Below are 27,066 nucleotides of genomic sequence, written 5' to 3' on the forward strand. Positions count from 1 at the left end.
TATCTGCATTGTAATAAAAGATTTAGTGTATCAATAATGTAAAGGAAGACCTCATTCAGACAACAATCGAAAGCAAGTATTAAGAAATAAAACCGCATTATTTCTATTTTAATAATTGCTCTTTTTACTCGAATCTTTAATAATAAATACCTAGTTTACTTTTAAATGTATATATTAAGAATTATATTTTAAAATAATTTAAATTAATTAATTTATTTATTAACGCTTAAAATAATATAAATAATTCACAATTCAAATTATTAAAAAAAAATTAAAATTTCGGGTTTGTATAATCACCACATCTGGAAACACCAGCATTATAAGAGAACAGGTACGATCATCATCAATTCGATCAATTAGATCATCTTCTTTACATAAAATTTCTTCGAGTTAATTAAAGTATTTAATACATACATTAATTTACATTAAAATTAATTCCGTCACTAATCATTATAATATATTATATAATTTTTTTAAAAAATTAAATTCATACAATTAATTAACAAGACTATTTTAAAACTGAATGATTAACTCATTAGTAAATTTAAAAAGAAAAAAAAATTTTTTTTCTTTTTTTTTTACATTATATAATTTTAATTGAAAGATTTACATTACCTACCTGTTCTTAAAATAAAAGATATATATATTATATATAATTATATAATTTCTACTGGAGCCATATTGAAAGATAAGAAGGATGAACGATGAGGATTAGCCTTACCTGTGATTTCTTTCTTAAAGCCGAGTGAGATATTTCGTCTAAAATAAAGGTTTGTTTTTTGTCATCGGCGGAACTGGCCGCCATGTCCGCACTACATCATGCTCTTAACGACGCTAATTCTCAGGCACACCATCTGCGTATCGTACAGGTAATCATTCCAGCTGTATCCTCGGTTTTACTCTCTTCTACAGTATTTGCAGTAATGATGTATAACCGCTGATAATGTCAATTCTTTACAATGTTTTTGGAGAAGCGAGATCTGTCAACTCGCATCCTACTATCCCTTCACGCGCCAGTCCGAAGGGATCGTCTACTAAGATCATCTAGCTTTAAATTACTTTGAAAAAAATCCGACTTACATAAAAATAAATATATCATCCGACGATAAAACGATTAAATAGCATCAAAAACCAATACGTACAGTACAGTATGTTTCTTTCCAGTAGGCGTTTTGTATTATTTAATTTTTAAATCATATATCTAAATTTTAATTTTTTTAAATCAATTATATTTCATTTAATGTTTAATATATAATAGTTTACCGCATATATTTTCTTATTTATTTAATATAATTATTTAATTTAAATATCGTAATTCTGTAGTAGTAAACAGTCAAGCTCGACAACGAACAGGTGAGAATTGACGTCACACAGTGTTTTATCAATTCCGTACCAACTGCTGCCATCTAGTGTAGATAAGTAGAAGTAAATAATTGGTAGGAGTGTGTTACTTATTTGTTAATTGATAAGCCAACGTTTCGGTTATGTTTTTTTTTTTTAATTGGCGAGAGAATTAATTAAAGAGTAAGTTTTCCTATGTTTAAAACAATGCTCGAAGCTCGTATTAAATTTTTACGTATTTCGCATTTAACAATTTTTGAAGGCGCATTTTGAAATTGATTAATTTTTAGTGTTTTAAGATAATGAGTATAGAACACGTGATTACAATGTGTTTTTGTTGTAAAACCTTTTGTTGGTTATTCCTAAATGGTTGATTTGATTATTTATTATAATTAATGGCCTTTAATTAAATAGAAGTCGCGTGTTTAATAGTTTAAAATGCAAAAATACTAGAGAAATTTTATTTTTGTTTTTTAGTGTTTTCTACTTTAATTTCTGAGCATTTTTTAAATGAATTTTGCCAAAAGTTTAATTAATTTTACAGCATTTAAATAAGAAAATACATTTTATTTAACATCAGATTGTGTGAATTTCAATGAAACACTTTTATAATCTAATATGTCTTTTTTAATAATTACCATTAACTTTGATATTTTTATTTGATATATCTGTTTTAATTGTGTTTTTGAAGCAAAAAAAAGTAGTTGGAAAACACCAGTCTATAATATTATGCTATATTTGAGATCATTGAAAAAATTATTTAATCAAAAATATGATTAGTAATTAAACCAAGAGATTAACTTTTTCTCGTAGATATTAATCTCTGGCCAAAGGTAGCAGGATTTAAACTTTGGAAAGACAAAACATACATGATTTAGATCAACTAATCGATCGATTGATTCACTAAAATTGTATTTCTTAAATTGCAGTGATGTTAAGTCTTGAGACCATTGTAGTGATGTCTTCTTCTCGTCTCGGCCCTTGTTCTTATTATTATTTTTTAACTACTGTATTTAGCATTTTAAATAATTTTATAACAGTATCAGTATCAAGCACTTTGATATAAATTTTTCCTAAAATAAAAGTAGTTTGATGTTCCTTGAATATTTCAAATCAAATCATAATGAGAAGAATAAAACATACTTCTTATGAGGATTTAATAAATATTGCAAATATCTTTAGTCTTGCTATTGTTTTAGTTTCATAAATAATCTGTGCTGTAGGATAATTTTTTTTGTTGATTTAGCCATATATGAAACAGTCTGTTGCAGCAATATTCACTTTCTTGTCTTGCATTGCTTCTTGTCAACAGTGTGTATTTTTTCACAATAAAGTATTTTCTTTTTATAATGTATTTATGTTTTTAAATTATATTTTATGTAGAATTATGGGATAATTTTTAAATTCTTGCAGATTAAAAAGGCAGTGTCATATCTTATGCCTTAATCTTATAAGTTAGGGCGGGGATGGCCAACAGTTTTTGCCCCCGGGCCAAATTGGAAAGAAAACTTTTTTCACGGGCCGAACCAGAGGCTGCCCTAGGAAGATTTTGAGGTGGTGCGAGATCTCATTGGGGTGTCACCCCATAGAGACTAAATTGTACAGTACATAGTGATTACAGATACATTTTTTACATTATCATGCTTTATCAACATTCTACGCTGTACTTAAGATATTTGTAATGGAGGGTTAACACTAAATGCACAGTGAGTTGTTGACCTTTTTTTGTTTTTTTTTTTTTGTTTTTTAGGTGTCAGAATTTTTCATCAAGGTATTCGGACTTCAGAAGCTGATGTTGAAAGATTAATCGTGGGCCACATGAATTCATTAGACAGGCCGGATCCAGCCTGCGGGCCGTATGTTGGCCATGCCTGAGTTAGGGTCTTGTTTAGCATCACTGTTAAATAGACTTGTTTCTATTTATACTAGCTTTATATATGTTTTCAAGAATGAATAATAAACATGTATAAAAAAATCAGGCAATAACTTCAACTACCTTAAGATACATTATGTGGAATCTTCTAAATTGTGCAGCTCCTGCATTCATCTTCAAGCAGAACTAGAGGGACCACCTTGTGCATGAGGAGTTAGTCTCTCTAGTTATCCTTAAATTGTAGTAATACTTTAGTGTAACAAATTTATTCAGTGTAAATTTATTAAAATATATTTATTTTTACAAAATACTTTTCTGTATAAAATTGATTTTGAAAAAAAGCAGTTGTCCTTCTTGAGTTTTCCTTGTAAGTATTCATATCCCTGATTAGTATCTTCAAAATTACATTATATTTAACATTATGATAATACCTCTGATCTCGAGTCCTCTTTTTCTCGAGTTCTTCCTTGCATTGAATTGGATTGTTGATCCCAGTGAACACCCTATATAACATATTTTTATACTCCTTAAGTCAAATAAAATTTCAAGCATCTTGACTTTGTCTCTCTTTAGTTAAATGCAGCAGGTGCTGACCAGCTTAAGTTTATTAAGTTGGATATGAATCCTTCTAGTGCATTGTTTAGTAAGGTAGCTTGAATATAGCTGGATGAGTACGCCAATGACATAAAGTTGATAATTTAACAGAAAGTGTGTTTCTTGTATCATATCAAGCAGCTTAGAAGTTATGTTCTTTGCTTGATTTTTTTGTCACAGTGTGCTAAAGTTTATTTTAGTGTTTTGTTTTTAAATTTATGGTATTTATATACAGTTCTAATAATGATTCAAATAAATATCATGGACTTAAATGTATCACAAAATTGCATCCCTTATTCTACTGTTTTATGCTTTGTCTGAATAAAAATATTTTTGATTTTTTTAATATAGTTATTGCCATATGTAGGATTCACCATAACTCAAACTGGCCAAGTAAAACATAAAGCCAACATGTCTTTTGGTGTTATTTAATAATTAAACATAAAAATTAAAAAGTAAATGCAAGCATTTCTGAGAAAACAACTTTAAAACAAAGCATTAAAACTATTCTCTAACAAGATTGCATTTACTAGTATGATAACATTAAAGATAGATACTGAAGGATACAAAGAGATGACATCCATCTTTTTTTAGAAGTGGAAAGACAAAGGTGAAATGTAAGTTCTTATTGTATCTGAACCTTGGCAGTAGTAGAGGAATAACAAGATAAAATGATATTATCAAATTTCCCATCACAGAAATTCCCCAAAACCATGGACATGAGATATATAAGTGCATTCATTAATGAACAAAACTCAAAGCAGTAAGTAAAAATGTAGTTCCTGTTAAACTAACCACTTAAAAATTAAACTGATTAGCTTGAAAAGGTTTGGAAAAGTTTGAAAAGTTGTCATTTCCATTATTTTCAGCTAAAAGTATCAGATCTACAGTATACATATAAAGCTACAAGTTGGCATTGAAATGATTATAAGGTTCTTGCACCATTTACATTTTCTTCAATAGATTTGCAAAACATTGATTTCTAAAAAGGAACTAGTCATTGATTATGCCTGTCTCAACATAATGTTTCAATTTACATAGTTTTGTAGGTAGTGTGCTATTATTTCACTGCAAATGTACTGAATGAAGCATACTTCAGAGAATAATGGCTAGTACTTCCTCTTTACTTTTATTTGTTTAGCACTTGTATGAGTACTAAACAGTTCTTCAATTTCTTTCAAAATGACCTGTAAATTACTTATACTCTTTTCAAACTACCTGATTCAATTGTATATACGGTAAAGAAAGTATTTCACTAGAAATAAACAAAATAAAGATGTAGGCCTATCTTTTATTAAAAAGAGAGATTTTATGATCATAACTTCAAAGTTTTTTTTAGCTGCTAATATTGATTCTCTTATTTTCTATTAACCTCTTGTTTGAGTGTCAGAAAAGCAAAGAAAGAGCCCTTTCCAGCTTTTCACAGTAATAAATTTGATGAAGTTCATACTAGACATTTCCTTTACGTGAATTTATTTTATAATTACATTAAATAATAATAATTATTATTTTCAATTACAGAATTTCAAATTCTACCATGAAGTAGATGATGTGGTTCCAAATTAAAATTAGATTATTTCTAAGAAGATTTCATCAAAAATTTTTATCCGATATAAAGGATAAACCAATAGTAATATTTTTAATTGTATTTATTATCATTTGCATTCTTCTACCTCTTCGGTCACCTGCAGGAACAGGATATAATTATTTAACATTTCCAGAAATTAGGAATGATTTAGTTAAATGTGTTAATTTTAGTTCAACTTCTACACATCTTCAGTGTCCATCAATACCAGATAATTTAGGTAAATGGTTATCAGTAGTAAAAATAACTTTTTATTTTAATAATTAAATATTTTATATTTTCAATTATTTCTGTAGCCACCTTCAGATTTATATCCAATGTTGTATTATATTTATAAGCAATATTTGTTCTGTCTATTATTCAAAATATCTTTCTCTTAATAATCTGTATTGACAATTATAATTTTTAAATATACTGTTTATTACTCCACTCTACTATTATTATAATTTGCTTCCATATTTTCAAAGTTCTCATTTTATCTTTGAAAAGAATACATTAATTCATATCTAATATTAATCTGTTTTAAATCTGAAGAAGGTGATTTCATATTGAAAATGCTTATTAAAGATTTGATTAGTGCATTTAATCAATATATTTTTAGATTATTTACATTAAATAATAATAAATTTCACAAAAATGGCTTTATTAGAATAAAATTGAGATTATAGTAGTTTAACTTTGTTATAATAAAGAATTTTTTTTATTATTTTATTTTCTAAGAGAAAGTATCGATTTATTTATGTTTTCATTTATTTGTATTAAATTTGACTTTGTATATAAATTTATTATTATAAGCATACTTTTAATTTGTATAAAAAATAGGTTCTTTTACTAAAGTTCAGAAAGTAGTCAATGAAACCCTTTTAAGGACTTTATCAAAAAGATTAGAAATAAGACCTGGAGGATTGTGGCATCCTCAACATTGTCAACCTTTGTATAAAGTAGCTATTATTGTACCATACAGAAACAGAGAACATCATTTAAAACTGTTTTTACAACATATGCATTTGTTTCTTCAAGCACAATTATTAGATTATGGAATATTTATTGTTGAACAGGTAATATTTTTTTATTTTTGAATATTTTATAATACATTGCTATATTGGATTTGTTGTTACTGTATATATAATAATACATTAATGTTTGAAATTATGTTTTGTTGACTCCAACATTAAAAGGACATGTTAAAACAATTTTAAAATGAATAACTTGAAGATTTATTAATTATTACTGGTATTAATTAATAAATAATTTATCAGTTTTGTTTCTCTGCTATCAACTTGAACAAAAGTTAGAATAATGTCAGCAATTTAACATAGAAAAGATATATATAGTGAAACATGGTTGACAGTAAATTGTTGGGCTATTAAATTTCATAAATTTGAACCCGGTAGTGCTTTCAACCTTGTAGTGGAAGACTTGTTTCAGTGACAAATGAGTCATTAATTAAAAGCAAATTGACACAATAGTCATTTTTTTTATCAGTTTATCACCCAAAAATGGATAGCATGTAAGCCAGGAATCTGTAAAGAAAAGCAGCTTGCTCTGTTTGGTTATACAGAAGTTTGTTTTCGATGAGTGCCATGCATATCAATCCAGAAAACAAAAATATGTGGAGTATTGTGAAAAAGTTGTTGAAATACTGTTGTAAAGAGAGAGACAAATTTGTTTTGAATATTATTACTGGATATGAGTTATGGATCCATCATTTTGACTCTGAAGAAAAATGAAAGATCATGGACTAGTTATGATATCGCCAGATTTTTATTTGGGCTTATAATATGGAAAATTAATTAGTCTTAACCACCTGCCTTTAGTCAAACTTATGGACTAAAGATAGGTAGTTAAGACACCAATCTTGTATTAAATTTAATGATTAAAAACAAATTAATTTAGAATATTCTGTCAGAAAGATTGATTTGTGAGGGAGCTGTTGACTTTTTTGGGTGTGACTGTTCTTACTAGAAGGATTAGCACTCTTAATATGGCTATCTCTAGTCTCAATAGTATGGACAGTAAGTGTTTAAATCAAGAGGTGAGTCTTATCAGGCTCAATAGGAAAAGAACTGTGCCCGCAGAGAGGGTATAATTGGACTCAAACCTGTAACTTCTTACTATGCAGATGTGTTACTAATTATGTTACCTAGATTTCTGTCCAATCTTCAATTTTAAACCAATTAATTTAGAAGATATAATTATACAAGTCACTTTCATTGACTGGGAACCTGTGGCCTCTATGGCACTCAGCTGACTTAGCTTTTACTCCAGCACCTGGTATATACCAGATCATCATAATTATGTACAATAGGTGTTTAGAGCTCTCTGTAGAAAGAACTGGGCAAATCTGAACCAAATTTTGTATACATACTGTCCTGAGTATACAGTTTTGATTTTCAAGTGTGCACAACCGGTTTAACAATCCTAGCCTCATTCCATTCAACAACTGAACCATCTGTTTGTGCTACTCTGGATAGTGTTGTAGAATAGTGCCCTTTGTTTACATCATATATATGCTCCGTAAGCCTCTTGCTGAGGTTTCTGGTGGTGACACCTTCATACTCTTTGTTTAGATTAGGGGTCCCCAAACTTTTTATCCCTTCGACCCCTTTATAGAATATTTGCCTTCTTATCGACCTCCAGATTATGTATTTAACAAAAACATTAAATCATTTTTGCATTTCTGATGTTAAGCGATAAGGAGACCTGCATAACAACCCAACAAAAGAATTTATAGTTCCCATTTCTTATAAAATCCACCCAATAACTTTAACAGAAAAAGGAGATATTTTCCACTAATTTATAATCTTAAAAAATAATAGCAAAATTATGGATAGATGGAAATTTGCCTATAGTTCTTAAACCGTATGTGTCATAATACGTAAAATACACAATTAGTTTTGAAAACATAAGTTATATTGGATTAATAAAACCTCTTACTGTCATTTTGCGACTACTATTGAATGCGTTAAAAATATGTTAACATACCTTTTTATTAAAATAGTTGATATTAGTGAGATGGATGTGTCTGAAGAGAAGCAGCAAGATTATTGATATTCGGTTGAAAATTGGCAAGTTTTAGTCGCAAGTCACCGCGGTTTTCCGAGTTCAATCTGTTTTTCTGTTTTGTCAAAATTGCGTTCGCGTGGCTAAAATCAGCTTCAACTATATATGAAGTTGGGAATGCAAGTAAGAAAGATTCGGCTTCTGCTCTGAGCTTGGAATATTTAGTGGCAATATTGTTATTGTTCCAAAATTCACCGATGTTTATTTTTAAACAACGCTTTAGCTTCGAGATCTACACATATTTCAATCAGTACATCTTCTAAGCCAGGTTCACTACCTTCATTATCTATTTTTACATCAAATGGATTAGCGAACCATTCGGAAACATGCATATTCTCCGAGTCTTCGAAACGTGCTTTAAAGTCTTCTCTTAGATATAAAATACTTAGAGTGACAACCCTACTAGAGTGTAACTGTGCAACGTATGTCTGTGTATAATGAACTACCAGCGTTCATAACATGTTTGTAACACTTGTACAGTTGCCAGATGCGTGAAAACAGAGTAGCACATGCTTAAAGCGGCGTAGGCTAAGGCAAAACTCGAGTTATAACTAGGGTAGTTAGTCAGTAATGTTGTTGATCATATCCGTATTTCGAATTTTTATTGAAATATTCTATTTTTTTCCTAGACAGTTTAATTGATCCTCTTTGGTATTAATCGACCCCCTTTCGACTCTCGTGTATTCATCGACCCCTGGAGAACACTTTTCGACCCCAAGGGGTCGATATCGACCACTTTGGGGACCCCTAGTTTAGACCTAATTGATCATTTTTATATGGTATCTAGTATACTCTAGATTGTTCTTCCTTCTTAATCATATCTTTGTCATTTCTAAGCAAATTATGAACCATGGGAACTCTTTTGTACAGTAATCTTGTGTTCTTGAAGTCCACAATTTCTTATGAAGGATATTGCAGACTACAAGAACACAATCATCAATACGGTAAGATTATATGTTTATGTATAATAAATAAAGTTGTCTTTAGAAGATGATTATATTTTGTTTTTGTTATTTATTATATATTAATTACTGTATACATATATTTATTTCAGAGTGAAAAACATGATTTTAATAGAGGAAAATTATTTAATATTGGTTTTATAGAAGCTCTGAAATTATATGATTACTGCTGTTTTGTTTTTCATGATGTTGATTTGTTACCTGAAAATCCTCAGCATATTTACAGTTGTTCTAAACAACCTCGTCATATGTGTTCTGCATTAGATACATTCAGATATGTGTAAGTTAATTTTATATATTTTTATGCTGAATTTTAAAGATATTTACATAAATAATTAAGTGTACTAAAGTAAAAAAAAACTAAAATCAGAAAGAAACAATTTTTTTTAATAAAATTGTGTTCTCATATTGAAAGCAAGTAAAATCTTTTAGAAATAAAATTTAGAAAAAGCTGAAAATTATGAGTTAAATTCTATATTTTTTCTGTACTTTTTTCTAATTTTGATTATCAAACAGAATGTATGAATTTAAAAATTTTTAAATGAGCAGCAATATAGATTTTGCATTATTCTTCATAAGACTGCTTATTATGGACTCTAACATAATTGAACACTGTAAATGGAAACATTTTTGACAGATTTAAGTCAATATCAGCTGAAAATTTGTTAAAAATTTCCAAAACTTTGAATGCAGAAACAATGAGCAATTATTTATTGTGACATTGTCACAATGCCAGGCTGTAATTTCTAATTTATTTAATTTAAAATATATGCTCTCCACTGCAAATTAGTAGTGGCTTGCTCCTGTATGTCATACTTTTCCTTTAACAATAGAGTTGTGCCAGTCGTCTATTAAGATTTGAACTGAAATAATGTGACTTCCGATTTCCAAATCTTGTCTTGCCTTTCATCTATCTAACTTTGTTCTCCAGTCTAAGGAAAGACAGACAGACAGATGGAGAACTTATAGTAATTTATAGATCTACAATTTTTTCAAATTGCAGCCCAATTAGAACAAGAGATTTAAAATTTATGAATAGAATGTAATCAAACCTCTCCAAGCCATTAAATCCTAAAAAATTAAAAAACAATTATTTAAAAAACACCATATTAATCCTACTAATTAAGAATGTTTTAAGATAGATATGTTATTATATTATAAATTAACTGAGTGATGTTTGTTTGCATTATTCAATACTGATTTCCAGCAATCACTGAGGTTTACTGTGTTTACCAGGACAATTTTGAGAAAACACTCAACAGAAAATAAAGCGTACTAGGATAAGCACCTATGATTGAAAAGGCTAAATAAAGAAGTTAACAAGAAATAAAAATGAGTTAAAAGCAATTTTTAATAACTCAATCAACATACCTTATTATTAAGAAGTTATTAATATTTATCATTAGTGTAAACTTTATTTAAAAATTCTTTGTTACCTAAATCTGTACCTTTAAAATATAACAATATATTTGAATATTTGAAGATGTTCCTTCCACTCCTACTAGGCTTGCCTTATGTTTCACACATTTCAAGTAATTTTTAATATCCGAATGTCCATCCTGAGTTACTGAAAATTCTGAAAAGCACAGTTCACATTTCACTGTCAATACGATCACAAACTTTTTTATTTTTTACTTTATCAGTAAACACTTTCTTTTTGGCATTTTGGAGATTAAATTAACTTAATGTACAGTACAAAATAATCACAAATGCCGACTAGCAATTTGAACTCGACTAAGATAGGACATGTGCAACAATGATGTAGTCAGTGTAATTTTCAGTATTATTAACTCTAACTGAAACAAAATATCTAAAAATTGAAATAAAAATGTCTGGATCTCATAGGCTATACGCTATTATAAATTCTGGGAAAAAATATCTTGATGAAAAAATACAACATCTAAACTCAATAGGCCACATGCTATAAATTTTGGGAGAAAACATCTGAACAATATTAAAAGTACTGTACTTAGATCTAGATACAAAATATTTAGATTGGCAACAGTGAGTGTAACAGAGGAGACATTTTAGTTGCCAAATTGCCATTTTACCTGAGGCAGCACTATTTTTACTTCTTGTATATTTGGCACTTTTAAAATTTTACCAAGTAACCAGAACAAAATGACAAACTGACCGAAATGCAGGAACCATATCATGAAACTAGGACAGTCCCAGTCAAAGTGGGACATCTGGTAATCCTACCTTTAGGTATTCAGATATGTAATGTATGTAGATTTATTCCAACCCTCTTATTGGAGATCCTTCCTGATACTCTTTAATTGGTGGTAGTTTGTCCCAAACCCTACTTGTTTTTTATCACAAATTCACTGTGCAATGGATGTGGTATTCTCACCCATGTTTTCTTTGACCCATGTTTGTAGCAATCATATAAATTAAAACTTCTAAAACTAAACAGGAAGGATGCTTCCTGTTTAGTTGTTTTAGAGTATATTTATATCTGACTTATATAACCTCCCTATGCTGTTCTTATCACTACAAATGATGATCATTACCATGCAGAATCTTATTCCTAAAGTAAAGCTGCATTTTTTTGGTATATAGTGCAACCAACCCAGCCATACACTTTCCTGTAATCACTAGTACTTGCTGTGTATCCCTCTCCCTTGGATTATCTTGATTCATTATTGATTTGCATTTCAACTTTACTTGTGTTGCTTTAATGATATTATTATTAATACCTCTAAGTAAACCATGACTTCTAGCAACATTTCTGATAAACAGAAATTTCAACTCTGTATATGTACTGCAAAAGATGAATGTGTAAAGACTCTTCTTTGATGGACACTAATTTGTTCTATAACATCATCAATTTTAGTTCAGAATTTATATATTCATAGACTTCTAGAAACTGTTTTTAAGTTTTTTTTTCCAAGAGAGAGATATGTAGATTCATTATGCTAGGTAAGAAAATAAGTTGTGGCTCTTGGGCAATAAAATTTGCATTTCAGTTGAAATTTGTATATAATTAATACATTCTTTGAAGATGGATATACAGTAGAGCATCAATTATCTGACCCCGATTAACCGTCACATCAGTTAACCGACCATTCTAATCGGCAAATTTCAAATGTCCGCTAGTTATGTGGCATTACAATATTTGGCTATATCTTGGCTACTTTAATATTATTTTTGTTAAATATTTGCGTGTTTTAGCTGGCATCAATGGCTCGACCATTGAAGGGAGGCCAATATTTAAATGAGACTTAATTTTCTAATTATGAGTGGTTGTTTGTTTCGTGAGCAATAAAATAATTTAAAAATAATTTTTAACAATACAATAGCAATGATTATTATTTAAAAAAAAAAAATTGTTAGGCTAAACATCGATGAAAATTCAACGTGAAGTTGGTTAATAGCGATATACTAATAAACTAATTACATGGGATATACTAATATCCTAATATACTATACTAATAATGTATTTTTTTCCTTCTTTTCAGTTATCCAATTTTTCAGTTATCCAACCAACCCAATTGAGTCGGGTAATTGAAGTTCTACTGTAGTCAATACAAAAATATTAATTTACATATTGTGTTTACAAAGATTGTTTTATCATTTTTGTCCAGTTTAGCTAATTTGGTATTATTATTTGTAACAAATGATTCATCTTTAAATAAAAATGTTTTTACAAATTTAGACTTCCTTACAAAGATATATTTGGAGGTGTTGTTGCATTCAGTAAAGAACAATTTATTAAAATAAATGGCTACAGTAATAATTTCTTTGGATGGGGAGGAGAAGATGATGATTTGGCTGATAGGTTTGGTAACTTTTTTATCTGTTAATTTTATTATTTTTACAAAAAAAGACTAATACCTTATAATTGCATTTTAGATTAAAGTCAAAGGAATTAGAAATTACTAGATGGGAACCAAAAATATCTCAGTTTACAATGATTTTTCATAATAAGGCGGTTCCCAATCCTGAAAGGTATGTTATTTTATGCATTACTGCACAATTAAGAAAAATTATACTAACACTTAAATTTTACAGGTTTAATCTTTTAAAATATGGAAAAGAAAGATTTGAAAAAGATGGATTAAATAGTTTGCATTATAAAGTTTTAAAATTAGAATTGAAAAATCTTTATACAAGGATAGTAGTAGATGTCAAACCTTGACATCTGCTAATGTTTTAATGATAATTCTTGAAGTCCAATGTAAAAAATATATTATTTTATTTACAGATAAAATTTTTACAAGAATGAAATAATGATGATGATGATACATACTTTTGTGCATATATTTCTTTGAATAAATTAATAAAATATGTTACATACAGATTACAAAACTTTTGCATTAGTTTTCAACATTCTGTTGTTAATTCACTATTTTCTAAACAATTTCTTCATTACAATAAATAAATAGAAGTCTTTGAATTATATAAATATAATAAACTGCAGTGAAATCACAGTTGATAATGAAACATGCTAGTATAACATTTAATGGCATATATGAAAGAAATTACTTTGTCCAAGTACATTAACTCTGCAAAGATGCTTTAAGCCACTGGAAAAAAAAATGTAATAAGTTATAATTGTATTACAAATTCTAAAATTTTATTTTTATATATCAGAATTATCCATAAATCAAGATACAGTAGACCCCCCTATAACACAGTAGATACGTTCCGTGTTATATGAATTTCGTGTTGTATGAGTCACTTAGATTTTACATATACGTGAGCCGTTCACATCCCGGCACTTGTGCAGTTTAGGGGGTACAACTGTTTGAAAGGTTTTCTTCCATAAAATTAATCGATTCTAGGCTAATTTGACTCGAACATTTCCAAAACACGTATAATTTTTTTTCAGAATAATTTATATAAACTACGCTATAAACAAAAAATTGTAAAAATACTTAACGAGTGCACACTGTTTGACGATGCCATTGCTTAAGCTCATTTTTGTTGCGGAGTGGCTCATCAGACAGTGGTCACGTGTTTCCCGATAAGTTATTCTTTCTGTGAAAAATTCACTGAACTTTGGAGACATCATTAATAGAAATATAATTTTTATGGCCGTTGAATAATAAATGTTTTTTTAGTAGGTCCGCTGCATGTTTAAGCTCAATGGTTTGTGCAATGGCCACTGTTGTTCCAGTTTCGACCAATCCTGTCGAGACACAAGTCAGCCATGACACTCTGTCTCATTCTTTTACCGTGTTATATGAACCTCTTTTAGAGTGTTATACGAACACAATCGCAATTTTTCTGCTGTGTTATACGAATCTGTCTTATATGAACCCGTGTTATAGGGGGGTCTACTGTTATTGAAATATTCACATTATATATAGTACAATCTGTAAAAGTCAGAACTGCACAGTACTCTAATCTTTCCAGTTTAAACAAGAATATACTATGTTCACATTTTGAAGTAGTGAACATGTCTTGGTTGAAGCTTGACAAGTATTTTACTATAGATATATTTATTGAAATTAGGGGTAGGTAGTTCTGGAGGAATAGTTCCACACCAAGTGTCGAGACTGTTCTGGTAGGAATTATTAAAGCATTCATTCTGTACTTTTACAAATATAATTTTCCACAGAACAACGAATTCTTTATCTGAATTTGAACTTGAACTAATGAAAATGTTCCATAGATTTTTAGGAAAAATCAAATTTACACAGATATTTTAAAAATTTATATTTTTATTAGAGTTTGTAATTATTTGTTTTATTAGTAACCACAAGATTTGTCTGGTACTGCCCATCCAAACAAGAAATGACTAAACATTAAAATGAAAACCATATTACAAATTTGGTTTTTTTAGCTTACAATTGTTGTGTTTATCATGAAACATCGAGGAGATCAAATCAGGGAAAGAGTGGGGTTTCTGGATTTCGTGATATTCTATATTTTCCCCAGAGTCCCAGAGAATAAGCTTGAAAAATTTGGTGAAGCTCGGACATGGGTTTTAGGGGGATCAAATCAGGAGGGGTAAGGTGTCCAGGTTTTGTGATAGTCTATATTTTCCTCAGATTCTGAGTTAAACAAGAATAATTTGAAACAGATTGACCAGAAAACAAAGAATAGAAAGACAAACATTTTATATCCTATATAAAGCCAACAAGGGACTGTCTAATCCAACAGACTAAGCAATTCCAACATTTCATAATGATTCCAAAGAACTGTCTAGCCTAATTGTTCCAACGAACTGCCTAGCTTAACAGTTCTGACGGAACAGTCTACCCTAACTGTTCCAGCAGTGAAACTGGATCTCTCACCTCTAATTAAAATTACCTCAAAATAAAAAAACAGAAAATAAAATTTTACTTTATTTTTGAGAAAATATACAGGAACGTGTAAATGTCTATATACTAATCATATCTATATATATAACCCATTCCACTGTCCGTCTGTCCCGTAACCGTTTGAAAACGGACACTAGAGGCGCCCCTATCGTGTGTCATATTTCAAACATTCAAATTAACAATTTTAATTATTATTTAAATGAACAATATAAATTATTATTATTCATTTGGCCAATAAATTATTATTTGGTCAATATAACAATATAAATAATTCATTATATTTGTAATAGGAATGTATTATTGTCACGGAATGTCTGTAATGTTCACTAGGGGGCGAATAATGAAAAACCGGATAGATTTGAACCGCTACGATAAAACGATAAGGTTTAAAATAGTTAAGCTTATATTTTAATATATAATAATAGAAACCTTTCATGGCACGACCAAAGAAATACGCCACTGTGGAGGAACGTAAAGCTGCCGCTGCTGCAAGACAAAGGGAGAGACGTGCGCAGGAAAGATTACAGAGAATAGCACAATCAACACGTGGAGGCTTGCAGAATGAAACTGATGAGCTGAGATCTGCAATGTTGCACAGGCAGGCAGAAGCAAAACGACACAGAAGACAAAATGAAACTGATGAACTGAGATCTGCAAGGTTGTACAGGGAGACAGAAGCAAAACGACATAGAAGACAAAATGAAACTGATGAGCTGAGATCTGCAAGGTTGCACAGGGAGACAGAAGCAAAACGACATAGAAGACAAAATGAAACTGGTGAGCTGAGATCTGCAAGGTTGCACAGGGAGACAGAAGCAAGACGACATAGAAGACAAAATGAATCTCATGAACAACGATCGGCTAGATTAGAGCCACGCCGACAGCAAAAAGCCAATGAAACTGAACAGCAGCGATCTGATAGATGCCACCTTCAAACAGATGCAGAGAAAAATGCACGCCTAGCATTTAAGAATGCCTCAGTGAATGCTGAAAACAATGATTTTGATTTTCCACAGAATTATCTTGGGCCAATGGACATCATTTGTAAACATTGCCTATCACTTAACTTTGAGGGGGAGAAGACATGTAATCATCACGATCAATTCTCAAGATGTTGCCAGAAGGGGCAAGTACAACTGTCTAAGTATAAGCCTTACCCTGAAACATTTCGGTGCCTCTTGACTGGTGAAGGTCCTGAGAGCAAGCATTTTATGAAATGTATTCGATCTTACAACAGTTCATTTGCATTTGCATCTACAGGTGCCAATGTGAAGCCACCTGCTGGAAATGGACCCTACTGCTTTCGAGTGTGCGGACAGATAGTACACCGAACTGGAACACTTCACCCGAATGAGCAAGAACAGAGGAAGTTTGCCCAAATTTACATTCTTGATTCAGATGAAGCAGCACAGCATCGCATGAGTCTCCCCGAAAATAAACATTGTAATGAAAAAATCATGAGGATAATTGGAGAGGTAATGCAAAACAATTCAATAGCACAAGCCCTCAAGATGTTACATGAGGTTGAGAGAGAAGCAATTGAGAAGGCAGAGAATGAAGGAATTGAACCAACTAAATTGGCATTAGCCATTGTCCATGATAAAAAAAATGACAAGAGAAGATATAATAGTCCAACTGGAAATGAGGTGGCAATTGTCTTCCAGACAAAAGATGGAGAGCCTCCACTTCAAAGAGATATAATTATACATCTCAGACCTGATTCTCTAAACCCAAATGGAGGGATACAACGAGTAAGTATACTACACGAAAAGCTGGATGCATTGACATACCCCATACTGTTTCCTGGAGGAGACGACGGATGGACAACCACAATTGCAAGAGTAAAGAAGAATGGGGCACAGACACGAGAAAGAATAAGTATGAAGGAATATTTCTCTTACAGATTGTCTCCTCGATATGATGAATTTAATCCGATATTGAGTGCGGGAAAATTGACACAACAATACATGGTGGATGCTTATGTGAGAGCTGAGGCGAATGACTTGAACTGGGTGAAAAATAATCAGTCAACATTGAGATCAGAGAAATATAATGGTTTAATGGATGCGATAGAACGGGATGAGGAAGTTCATGGGAGTAATAACCTGATAGGAAAAGCAGTTATACTGCCTTCAAGTTTCCAGGGTGGAGTACGAAACATGCAGCAGTATTATCAAGATGCTATGGCCATTGTCACAAAGTATGGAAAGCCTGATTTATTTGTAACAATGACTTGCAACCCAAAATGGAAAGAAATAACTGAAAATCTCAAACCTTGGGAAAAATCTGAATTCAGACCTGACTTGGTCGCACGAGTATTTCACTTGAAACTTAAACAACTTCTTGATGACATTACAAATAGGCGTAAGTCATTATTTGGGAAGGTTCTTGCACATGTGCATGTTATTGAGTTTCAGAAGAGAGGTCTTCCACATGCACACATTCTGATCATCTTAGACACGGACGAAAAAATTACCACTCCTGAAGATATTGATAAAATTGTGAAAGCAGAGATTCCAGATAAAGAGACTTCGCCACGACTTTTTGAAATAGTCACGAAACATATGATCCATGGACCATGTGGGAAGAGAAACCCTTCAAGTCCCTGCATGGTTGACAGTGATTGCACGAAGAACTTCCCAAAGTCCTTCTGTGATGCTACGCTTGGAAATTTGGATGGATATCCATATTATAGACGACGGAATCAAGGATCTGTTGAGGTGAATGGGAAGTTGATAGATAATAGCTGGGTTGTTCCTTACAATCCATACTTATTACTAACATATAATTGTCATATAAATGTGGAGATCTGTTCATCAGTAAAGAGTGTGAAGTACTTATACAAGTATGTATACAAAGGTCATGATTGTGCAAACCTTTGTATTACTGAGAGGAACGAAAGAGATGAGACGAAGGAGTATGTGGACTCTCGATATGTGAGTGCACCTGAAGCGATTCATCGAATTTTTAGATTCAAGATGCATGATCAGTCGCACACTATCTATAGACTACCAGTACATCTGCAAAATGAACACATTGTGTACTTTCAACAGGGAAATGAACAGGTGGCTGCACATCGAGCTCAGAGTAAAGATACAAAATTGACAGGATGGTTTAAGTTGAATGTAATAGATGAAACTGCGCATGACTTTACTTATTCCGAAATACCCAAACACTTCGTTTGGAAGGATACGACTGCAAAGTGGGAAAGGAGACAAATGGGAGGAGAGAAAGTGATTGGGAGAATGGTAAATGTAAGTATTAAAGACCCAGAAAGATACTATCTTCGATTATTTTTATGCCACGAAAAGGCAGTGACATCTTTTCAACACTTACGAACAATTGTGGTGAACGACGAGTCCGTTCAGGTAGGTACCTTTCTAGAGGCTGCGAAGCGCAAGGGATATCTTTTGGATGACACAATTTGGCAAGACACAATTCATGATGCCATTGTTTATGCAATGCCATTCCAGCTTAGGCAAATGTTTGCCTATATCTGTGCTTATGGTCTTCCCTCTGATGCTCTTAAGTTATGGAATGATAATTTACAGTATTTGACAGAGGATGTTTGCTATGAGCGACATCTTAAACAGGGTGAATGTCAAAGATGTGCTGAGTATGCACTTAAGGATGTAAAAGATACCCTGACTCTTCTTGGTCATTCACTCTGCAATTTCAATTTACCTGATGTGGGCTATGATTTGCCAAGTATGAATCAGATTATCTATGATTCAGACATTGAGCAGAAGGCCGCTGATGAGATGATTACATCTTTGAATGATGACCAACGACAAGCATTTACAACAATAATCAATGCTGTGAATGATGAAGAGATCTACCCTAAATGTTTTTTCCTGGACGGTCCCGGAGGAAGTGGGAAGACATATTTGTATCGAACTCTTCTTCATTACTTTCGAGCAAGGAATGAAATTGTCATTCCCACAGCATCAACCGGAATTGCGGCAAACTTGCTCAGTGGAGGTAGAACCTACCATTCTCTGTTTAAGTTACCTTTAGAAGTCAATGAGACATCCATTTCAAATCTGAGTTTGGACTCGAAAGATGGAAGAGATATTAGATTAGCAAAGTTGCTTATCGTGGATGAATGCACCATGGCATCGAGCCATGTTATGAATGCCATTGACAGAATTTTAAGAGAGGTAACTGGACATCAAATTTCATTTGGTGGGAAGGTAATATTACTTGGAGGTGACTTTCGGCAATGCCTAAACATTCTCCCGCACGCAATGCGACCAGCGATTGTCCAGTCTGGACTTAAGTATTGTGATTCTTGGAGCTCCTTTAAGAAACTCACATTGAGTACCAATATGAGATCACAGGACCCTAAATATAGTGAATGGCTGTTGAAATTGGGAAACGGCACATTGGGGAATCCTCTTGAACTTGATCACACTATCGAGGTTCCCTCTGAATTTCTTTGTGAAGGTGATTTGGTGAAGGAGGTATTTGGTGAGCAAATAACTCCTGATATGATACCAACCATTAAAAATAGGGCTATACTTTGCCCTAAAAATGCTGACGTCGACAGAATCAATGACGAAGTTTTGAAACTTTTACATGAGCAAGGGGAAAAAACTTATTACAGCTACGATGAGATACAAACTGATGACCACCAGGAACGATTAAATTACCCTATAGAGTACCTGAACAGTGTACGCGCATCGGGATTACCCCCTCATGAACTCCACTTGAAGGTTGGCACCATCATAATGCTGCTGAGGAACCTCAACACAAAAAGGGGATTGTGTAATGGAACCCGATTAGTTGTGATGAGTTTAAGAGATCATGTCATCGAAGCTTAAGTGCTTACTGGGTCCAGATCGGGACAGATAATCCTGATACCACGAACTGATTTAACAAATAATGGTTCTGATTACCCATTTACCCTGAAACGAAGACAGTTTCCTGTCAAGGCTTCGTTTGCAATGACCATAAATAAGTCACAAGGACAGACTCTTGACAGGGTTGGAATTTTTTTGTCTGAACCTGTTTTTGGACATGGACAACTTTACGTTGCTTTTTCCAGAGTGAGGAGAGCTACTGATGTCAAAATCAAGATTCTGAAAACATCAGAACAAGGCAAATTGATTCCAAATAATAGTAATTTTTTTACCAAAAATGTTGTGTACAGAGAAGTTTTGTAAATGTAATGTAATGTAAAAAGTAATGTTAACAGATCAATACACAGCAAACAGAAATACTGTTTTCTGTGTATTGATCTGTTAACATTACTTTTTAACATGAAGATTTGTATATATTTATACTTGATTTTTTAATTATATTAATTCTATTGAACAATTTTGAGTAAAGAATAGCTTCACTTTCTCATGTACAAATACTGTTTGCTGTGTATTGATCTGTTAACATTACTTTTTAACATGAAGATTTGTATATATTTATACTTGATTTTTTAATTATATTAATTCTATTGAACAATTTTGAGTAAAGAATAGCTTCACTTTCTCATGTACAAATACTGTTTGCTGTTTGTGTATTGATTTTTTAAGTTTAGTTTCTAAGATGAAGAGTTGTATACATTTATATATATTAAGTACATCAAACTTTTAAAAATTAAGCGCACACAACTTTCATAATTATATTAAGTGCATTAAACATGCCTCATAGGAATTTGTAATACTGCTAAAACGCCCACTAGGGGGCGACCCGGGCTACTAGTCTGTTATAAATGAAACTCCTTTGTTAATTCAAAATATATCTTAATCCAGTAATAAAACAAATTTAGATTTAACAAAAAAGTTTATGACGATCTTTAAATAAGATAGAAAACATTAGTTCATGAAATTTGTTTTTTTATTACTGGATTAAGGTATATTTTGAGTTATAATACATCCAGTTTTTTTTTTGCAGTGTAATTAATGAAACACTTTTTTGTTTTCTCACTGTAAAAATAAATTTTTGGATATTGTCTTTGTGGTTTACTCTACAAAAATTTAAACTCTATATTCTTGAAATTTCTCTGCATTTGTTTTAGTCATAATTAATGGTGAAATATTTAATATTTTTTATAATATGCTCTTTTTTAAATGTGTCAATACATTAGAAAAGCAGTGTAGTATAGTGTACTGTTTTAAAACAGAAATGGACTTAAGTCAGGAATGCACATCTGTAAAATACTGCATAAATGTGGATAGAACAAAGCGTAGCAATGTTTTCTGAAGTTTCTACTAAAATCAAACACAAATTAGAATAGAACATGTTTAATTTTTTACATATTGAAAATTTTGTATTTAAATGTAGCCAATAGAAGTTTTTCATGATGTTCACTTGTCATGAGGTCTTATCTCAATTTGAAAAATGGCAGATTCAGTTTCTACATATGCCAGCAAGGTGTAAGATGTTTAGTAAACTTTAACATATGCATTAAAAACTAAATTTAATTTATTTCTGTTCATTCTTCAGTATTAAGCTCTTTGTCAATTAGATCATGTATCAGCTTGTTGTTAGGCTTAAATCATAAAGAAGGACTTAATTAGTTTAATAAGATATTATATTTTTATTGCAGAATAGTAGTTGTAGAGAGAGATTGATGAAAATGTGTTATCACACAACTTAAAATACACTATTAAAAATCCTTTCAAATGTTGAGTCATAGGTCAATTTTGATAAGCAGTAACTTCAAAAACTTTAATTATCTTTATCATTTTGTTTGTTTAATGTTCCTTCACCCAATTCCTCTCATGATTCCTAAACTCAGAGAGAGTCCAGATGACTTCCCCATGAAATTTGGACATTTCCTATAGATTAATATGGGACTTTGTTGAAACACATGTAAGGAGTCGATTCCAACCTGTTATATTTTGTTTGGGGATTATTTTTAGTTCATTTTCTTATTTATTTTGTTAAGGCTAGACTACTTCACCTCATCTGGACAAAATTCTAAACTCACCTTACTACGACAACTGCTGATGGCAACGTATTATGGCATAAAACCTGGAAATGACATCTTGGAGGAGACTTCCACAGGAAGTTAAAAGAATGATCTCTCATCCCAAATTGTCACCAAAAAGAACAATGAAAAAATATAAAAGATTAAACGTAAGGGTAATGACATGACTTAAAGAAAGGTTATTAGAATTAAACAAATGTTAGCCACTTAAGTATATAAATGGGATAGAGTGAGCATAATCATGTAACATCACCACAACTGCATTAAAAAAGGAGGTGAAGCTTGAGATCAAATGAGATGGAGCTAAGGATCAAGCAAGATAAAACCAAGGCTTTCAAGTTCCATTGATGACAGAGATGGTTAGGCAAAGTTAATTTGTAAGATTTCCTTGTGAATTTTTGGTAGATTTCAATTTCATATATTTGCTTATCAGTTTCATAGAGATAATTCTAAGATAATTATAAATTAAATTATAAGTCCCCAAGTATTGGGAAAAGTTTCTTGTACAAACTTTTTTGAATTTGATAAAAATAGCAAAAATTCAAAATATAATGAAGTTATCTTTTTATTTTGTTATTGTACATAATTGGGCTTAGAAAAATAAACAGATTTTTCGTTATTATGTATAGTAATTATTTTGGGTTTTTGATTCATTAACTATTGCCCATATAAAGTCCAGGCCTGGCACTAACTGAACCCTCATTTATTTAATGCATCATTAGGAAACTATCCAGACTTTCGATCATAATTAGTGAATGTTCCTTGTCAACTATTTGCATTTCCACACATGTTTGTTTTTTGTGTAATTTCAGTGCAGTAAGTTCTAGAACTGAGTTTAGGATGTATTAAATGCCTTTTTTTTCCCACAGAACTAGTGTAAAAAATGGTGATTAAGCCATATAATGCCACATACATATTGAATGAATTAATCTTCGAGTAGACTATTCACAAAAACTTTAATGAGCTTTAATATTTATATTCTGCAGATAAGAATACAATCACATACTAAAATATTATCTTTCATTTGATACCATGTTTAGTTAAATCCATTATTAGTGACATCAAGTGTACATCATTTGTTTGGCAAATATAGTACAGTAAAACCTCAATTTAATGGACTAACTTGGGTGAGGGGTGTCTGTTAAAGCTGAAAGTCCATTATATAATAAAGTAGGTTTGCCAAATGCATGTATTAAACTAAGTAATATGCCAATTTTTTATCTGCTTTTACTTAATTTTAATTGCACAAACGTATCTATCTACTTAAGTATATATGAGAAGTTTAATTTCACAGAAAATTTTTCTATGTGTATTATTGATTATGTACTCACTATAGTTCTGAGACTGTAATAAACAAGTATGCAATTTAAATTTAAATAAATAAAACAAGCATTTTTTGAAAAATACACTTTAAAAGAATGATTCTTGGATTTGAAAAATAAATAATCTGTTAATTCAACAACATTTAAAAAGCATTTTAAAATTAACAGGGTATTAATTTTCAAATGTCTGTTAAATCCAAGGTTCATTAAATCAAAGTTTTATCGTATTTTATTTTTCCTAACTTACACATAGTAAAACCTGTAAGAGGCAAAACTTCCTTATTACAATTCTCATTAGTACATAACTCAAATCTATATTTCAAAATTCATGAATAAATTTAAGAAATTAGTAATTTCTTACATTAACATATAATTAGATAACTTTTTAAAATGGAAATTTATATTTCTATTAGTGTGTAACAGAAATATATTAATTTGCTCTAAACCCGAAAATTTCATTGTCTCATAAATAATTATTATAAACTAGCAGATAGGCTCAGTATTGCTCAGGCAAAAAGTAATGATAGCGAAGATTAAGATTATTACGTTATAGTCAATCTTACCCATTTTCAAAGAATGCAAGAATTAGGTCCCCTGTTTCTAGACTAATTACAGAATTTTTAGATGGGTCTAAAATTATGTTCGATTTCCTGCAAAAACGAAAAAAACCGCATCTGTGTCTTGTACGTCGCTTTCTCTTAGCAATTCCATTGTTACGTAACACTTCCATTGTTGATATGTCCATTGTTCACACTTCTATTCTTAACACTGCCATTGTTACTTAACACTTCCATTGTTAAAACTTTAATCCTGTTTCTCTCCCCCAGGGGGAATTTCGAAAAATCCCTTCTTAGTGTGTGTTTTCGTGACGTACCCTAACTGTGTACCAAATTTCAACTTTCAACTTGTAACCGTTTGAGCTCTGCACTTATTATTATTATCATTATCAACTCGTCTCGATTATATATATAGATTGAATTTTATAAGCTATTATTTCTGTTCTTTACTTGACAATGTTGTTTTGTTTTTAGAAATTTTTTAGTAAACACAAACAACAGCTAAATGTAATAAAAATGTTTTCTTTTTTATCTTTAATTTAAAACAGTATATTTTTACTAGTAATGCAATTAAAAGATTATAACAATATCATCACTAATAAAAATTTGGCTTTGCCAAACAAGAGAAAATAGTCAGAAAACTTTATCTTAACATCAGCAAAATGGATACAAATTAATCAATGTTTGAATGGAAATGGTTTGAAAATTTGGTAGCAAGTAAATAATTTAAAATGTTATCAGAAATAAAATTTTAGATTATTGTAAACTTTAAAATTATAACAAAAATTATTTATCGTTTTGAATTTTTTGTAGGTAATAACACCTTGGAATAACACACCTTAGGTAGTGATACTTTTTAATCTTCTAATATTTTCAGTCATTTTTTTATCAGCCTTCTTCGGGATAAAAAATAGCAATTGAATGATGGTTTTCATTCAAAATAAATGGAACATAAATGTATTTCTGATGCATGTATTTTAAATACTATTATTCTGGAACAAAAAATTCAAAAATGAGAGAATACTGGAATTTTAAATGATATGTAAATGAAAAAATACGAAAAAAAAAACTAAAATAAAATATTTAGTTTATTTATTTTAGTTGTTTTTGTATTTTTTTCATTTATGTATTATTTAAGTTAAAAGTTCAGCATTTTCTCATTTTTTAATTTTTTATTTTATAATAGTAATATTTAAATAGATGCATTAGAAATACATTTAGTTTTCATTCAAAACAAACAGAACATGTCATTCAATTGCTATTTTTTATCTCGAAGATGATCAATAAAAACCACTGAAAATATTATATCAAAATGCATCACTGCATTCTAAGATTTTTTGAGGTGTATTTATTTAATGCAAGTGCAGTATCCAAAGAAGTTTTTTGTAGGTATTAATTTATTATTTTTTGCAAACTCTTATAGCTATTCCTTTTAATATTAATCACGAATCATGTCCAAAAAGAATGTATCTTATGAGAATTCTTTTTAAATTCCTTAAAACTAATTCAAAACATAGATACATTTTAATAGACATATTTGATTGAATAATATATTTTGAATAAAATATTCTATTAAGGAATTCTAATTAACACTTGCAAAATTAAAACTAAAAAAATCACAATTCTTTAATATTTGAAGAATTTTGCTAGTCAATAACATATAAAATTTACTTTTTATACATTTTTAATCTACTTGCCTCTGATAAATTCAGCTTCACATGTCCATTCAGTAAAGGATCCTTTTTTTCAAAAGTTGCTTTAAAAAAATAAATGTAATTTATTAAGTATAATAGTAATGTTTTTTTTATTTTGTTTTGGTTATACTTTATTTTCAAAATTAATACACTAAAAAGACAAAAATTATCCATAAGAAATTACTTATTGTGACATTAAACATTTCAGCCCAACATTGTTGCAATCATATTTTAATTTTAAAGTAAGCTTTCCATATATCTGGTCTCAATTTTCATGTATCTAACTCTGTTCTTGAGAAACTTTTGAATTAAAATTGCATGACTCCTTGTCCAGACTGAAAGTTCATATATAGTTAATTATGGTTTCCAACCTAAGTTTTCTGTATCTGGTCTCGATTTTCATCTATTTAAATACATTCTTGAGATTAACAGAGGGCAGACAACAGTGGAAATGTTTATTAGGCTGCAATTTGAAAATTACAGTCTAATAAAAAGAATATTATGCTTTAAATGTAATGACTTTATATGAGTTATTACACAATAAATATTGAAAAACTTTAAAACACCTTAATTGGAAATTTTTGCTTTTTTAAAGAAAGAAATGTAAATAATACTCAGAATGATTAAGTGTTATGGAAAAAGTATGTAAAATCAAAATTTGATTATTGAAAAATTCCAAAGGCTGGTCATCTGTTTAAATTTAAACATATTTTTAGATTTATGCTAAAAATTTTTCTGTACCTAAAGTTCTTATAGCTTTAACAGTTATTTTTTTTTAGCATAAAAATTCTTAATCTTAAGTTATTAAAATACATTAAGTAAAAAAATTAAACAATACTTTCACTATTATTAGAAATTCAAAGTAAAAAATATTA

General features: G+C 30.3%; 1 protein-coding gene across 5 annotated transcripts in view; it reads left to right on the top strand.

Moving 5' to 3' along the window:
• Positions 1–1,422: 1,422 nt before the first annotated feature.
• Positions 1,423–27,066, top strand: part of LOC111634041 (beta-1,4-N-acetylgalactosaminyltransferase bre-4-like) — a 41,890-nt gene continuing 16,246 nt past the window's right edge. The window contains exons 1-8 of one of the 5 annotated variants that reach the window (XM_023378719.1): positions 3,092–4,425; positions 4,507–4,571; positions 5,330–5,613; positions 6,216–6,451; positions 9,511–9,698; positions 13,077–13,199; positions 13,274–13,369; positions 13,433–14,052. In XM_023378719.1, the coding sequence (XP_023234487.1) occupies positions 5,355–5,613; positions 6,216–6,451; positions 9,511–9,698; positions 13,077–13,199; positions 13,274–13,369; positions 13,433–13,559 (1,029 nt within the window). In that variant the 5' untranslated portion in view covers positions 3,092–4,425; positions 4,507–4,571; positions 5,330–5,354 and the 3' untranslated portion in view covers positions 13,560–14,052. Of the gene's footprint in view, positions 1,525–3,091; positions 5,614–6,215; positions 6,452–9,510; positions 9,699–13,076; positions 13,200–13,273; positions 13,370–13,432; positions 14,053–27,066 lie in introns of those variants that run through there. The other 4 variants (XM_023378720.1, XM_023378718.1, XM_023378721.1 and 1 more) reach the window with 4 other exon arrangements.

The sequence above is a fragment of the Centruroides sculpturatus genome, unplaced genomic scaffold (assembly GCF_000671375.1).
Source record: "Centruroides sculpturatus isolate CEXI.00-Female unplaced genomic scaffold, Cexi_2.0 scaffold887, whole genome shotgun sequence".
Classification (NCBI taxonomy): domain Eukaryota; kingdom Metazoa; phylum Arthropoda; class Arachnida; order Scorpiones; family Buthidae; genus Centruroides; species Centruroides sculpturatus.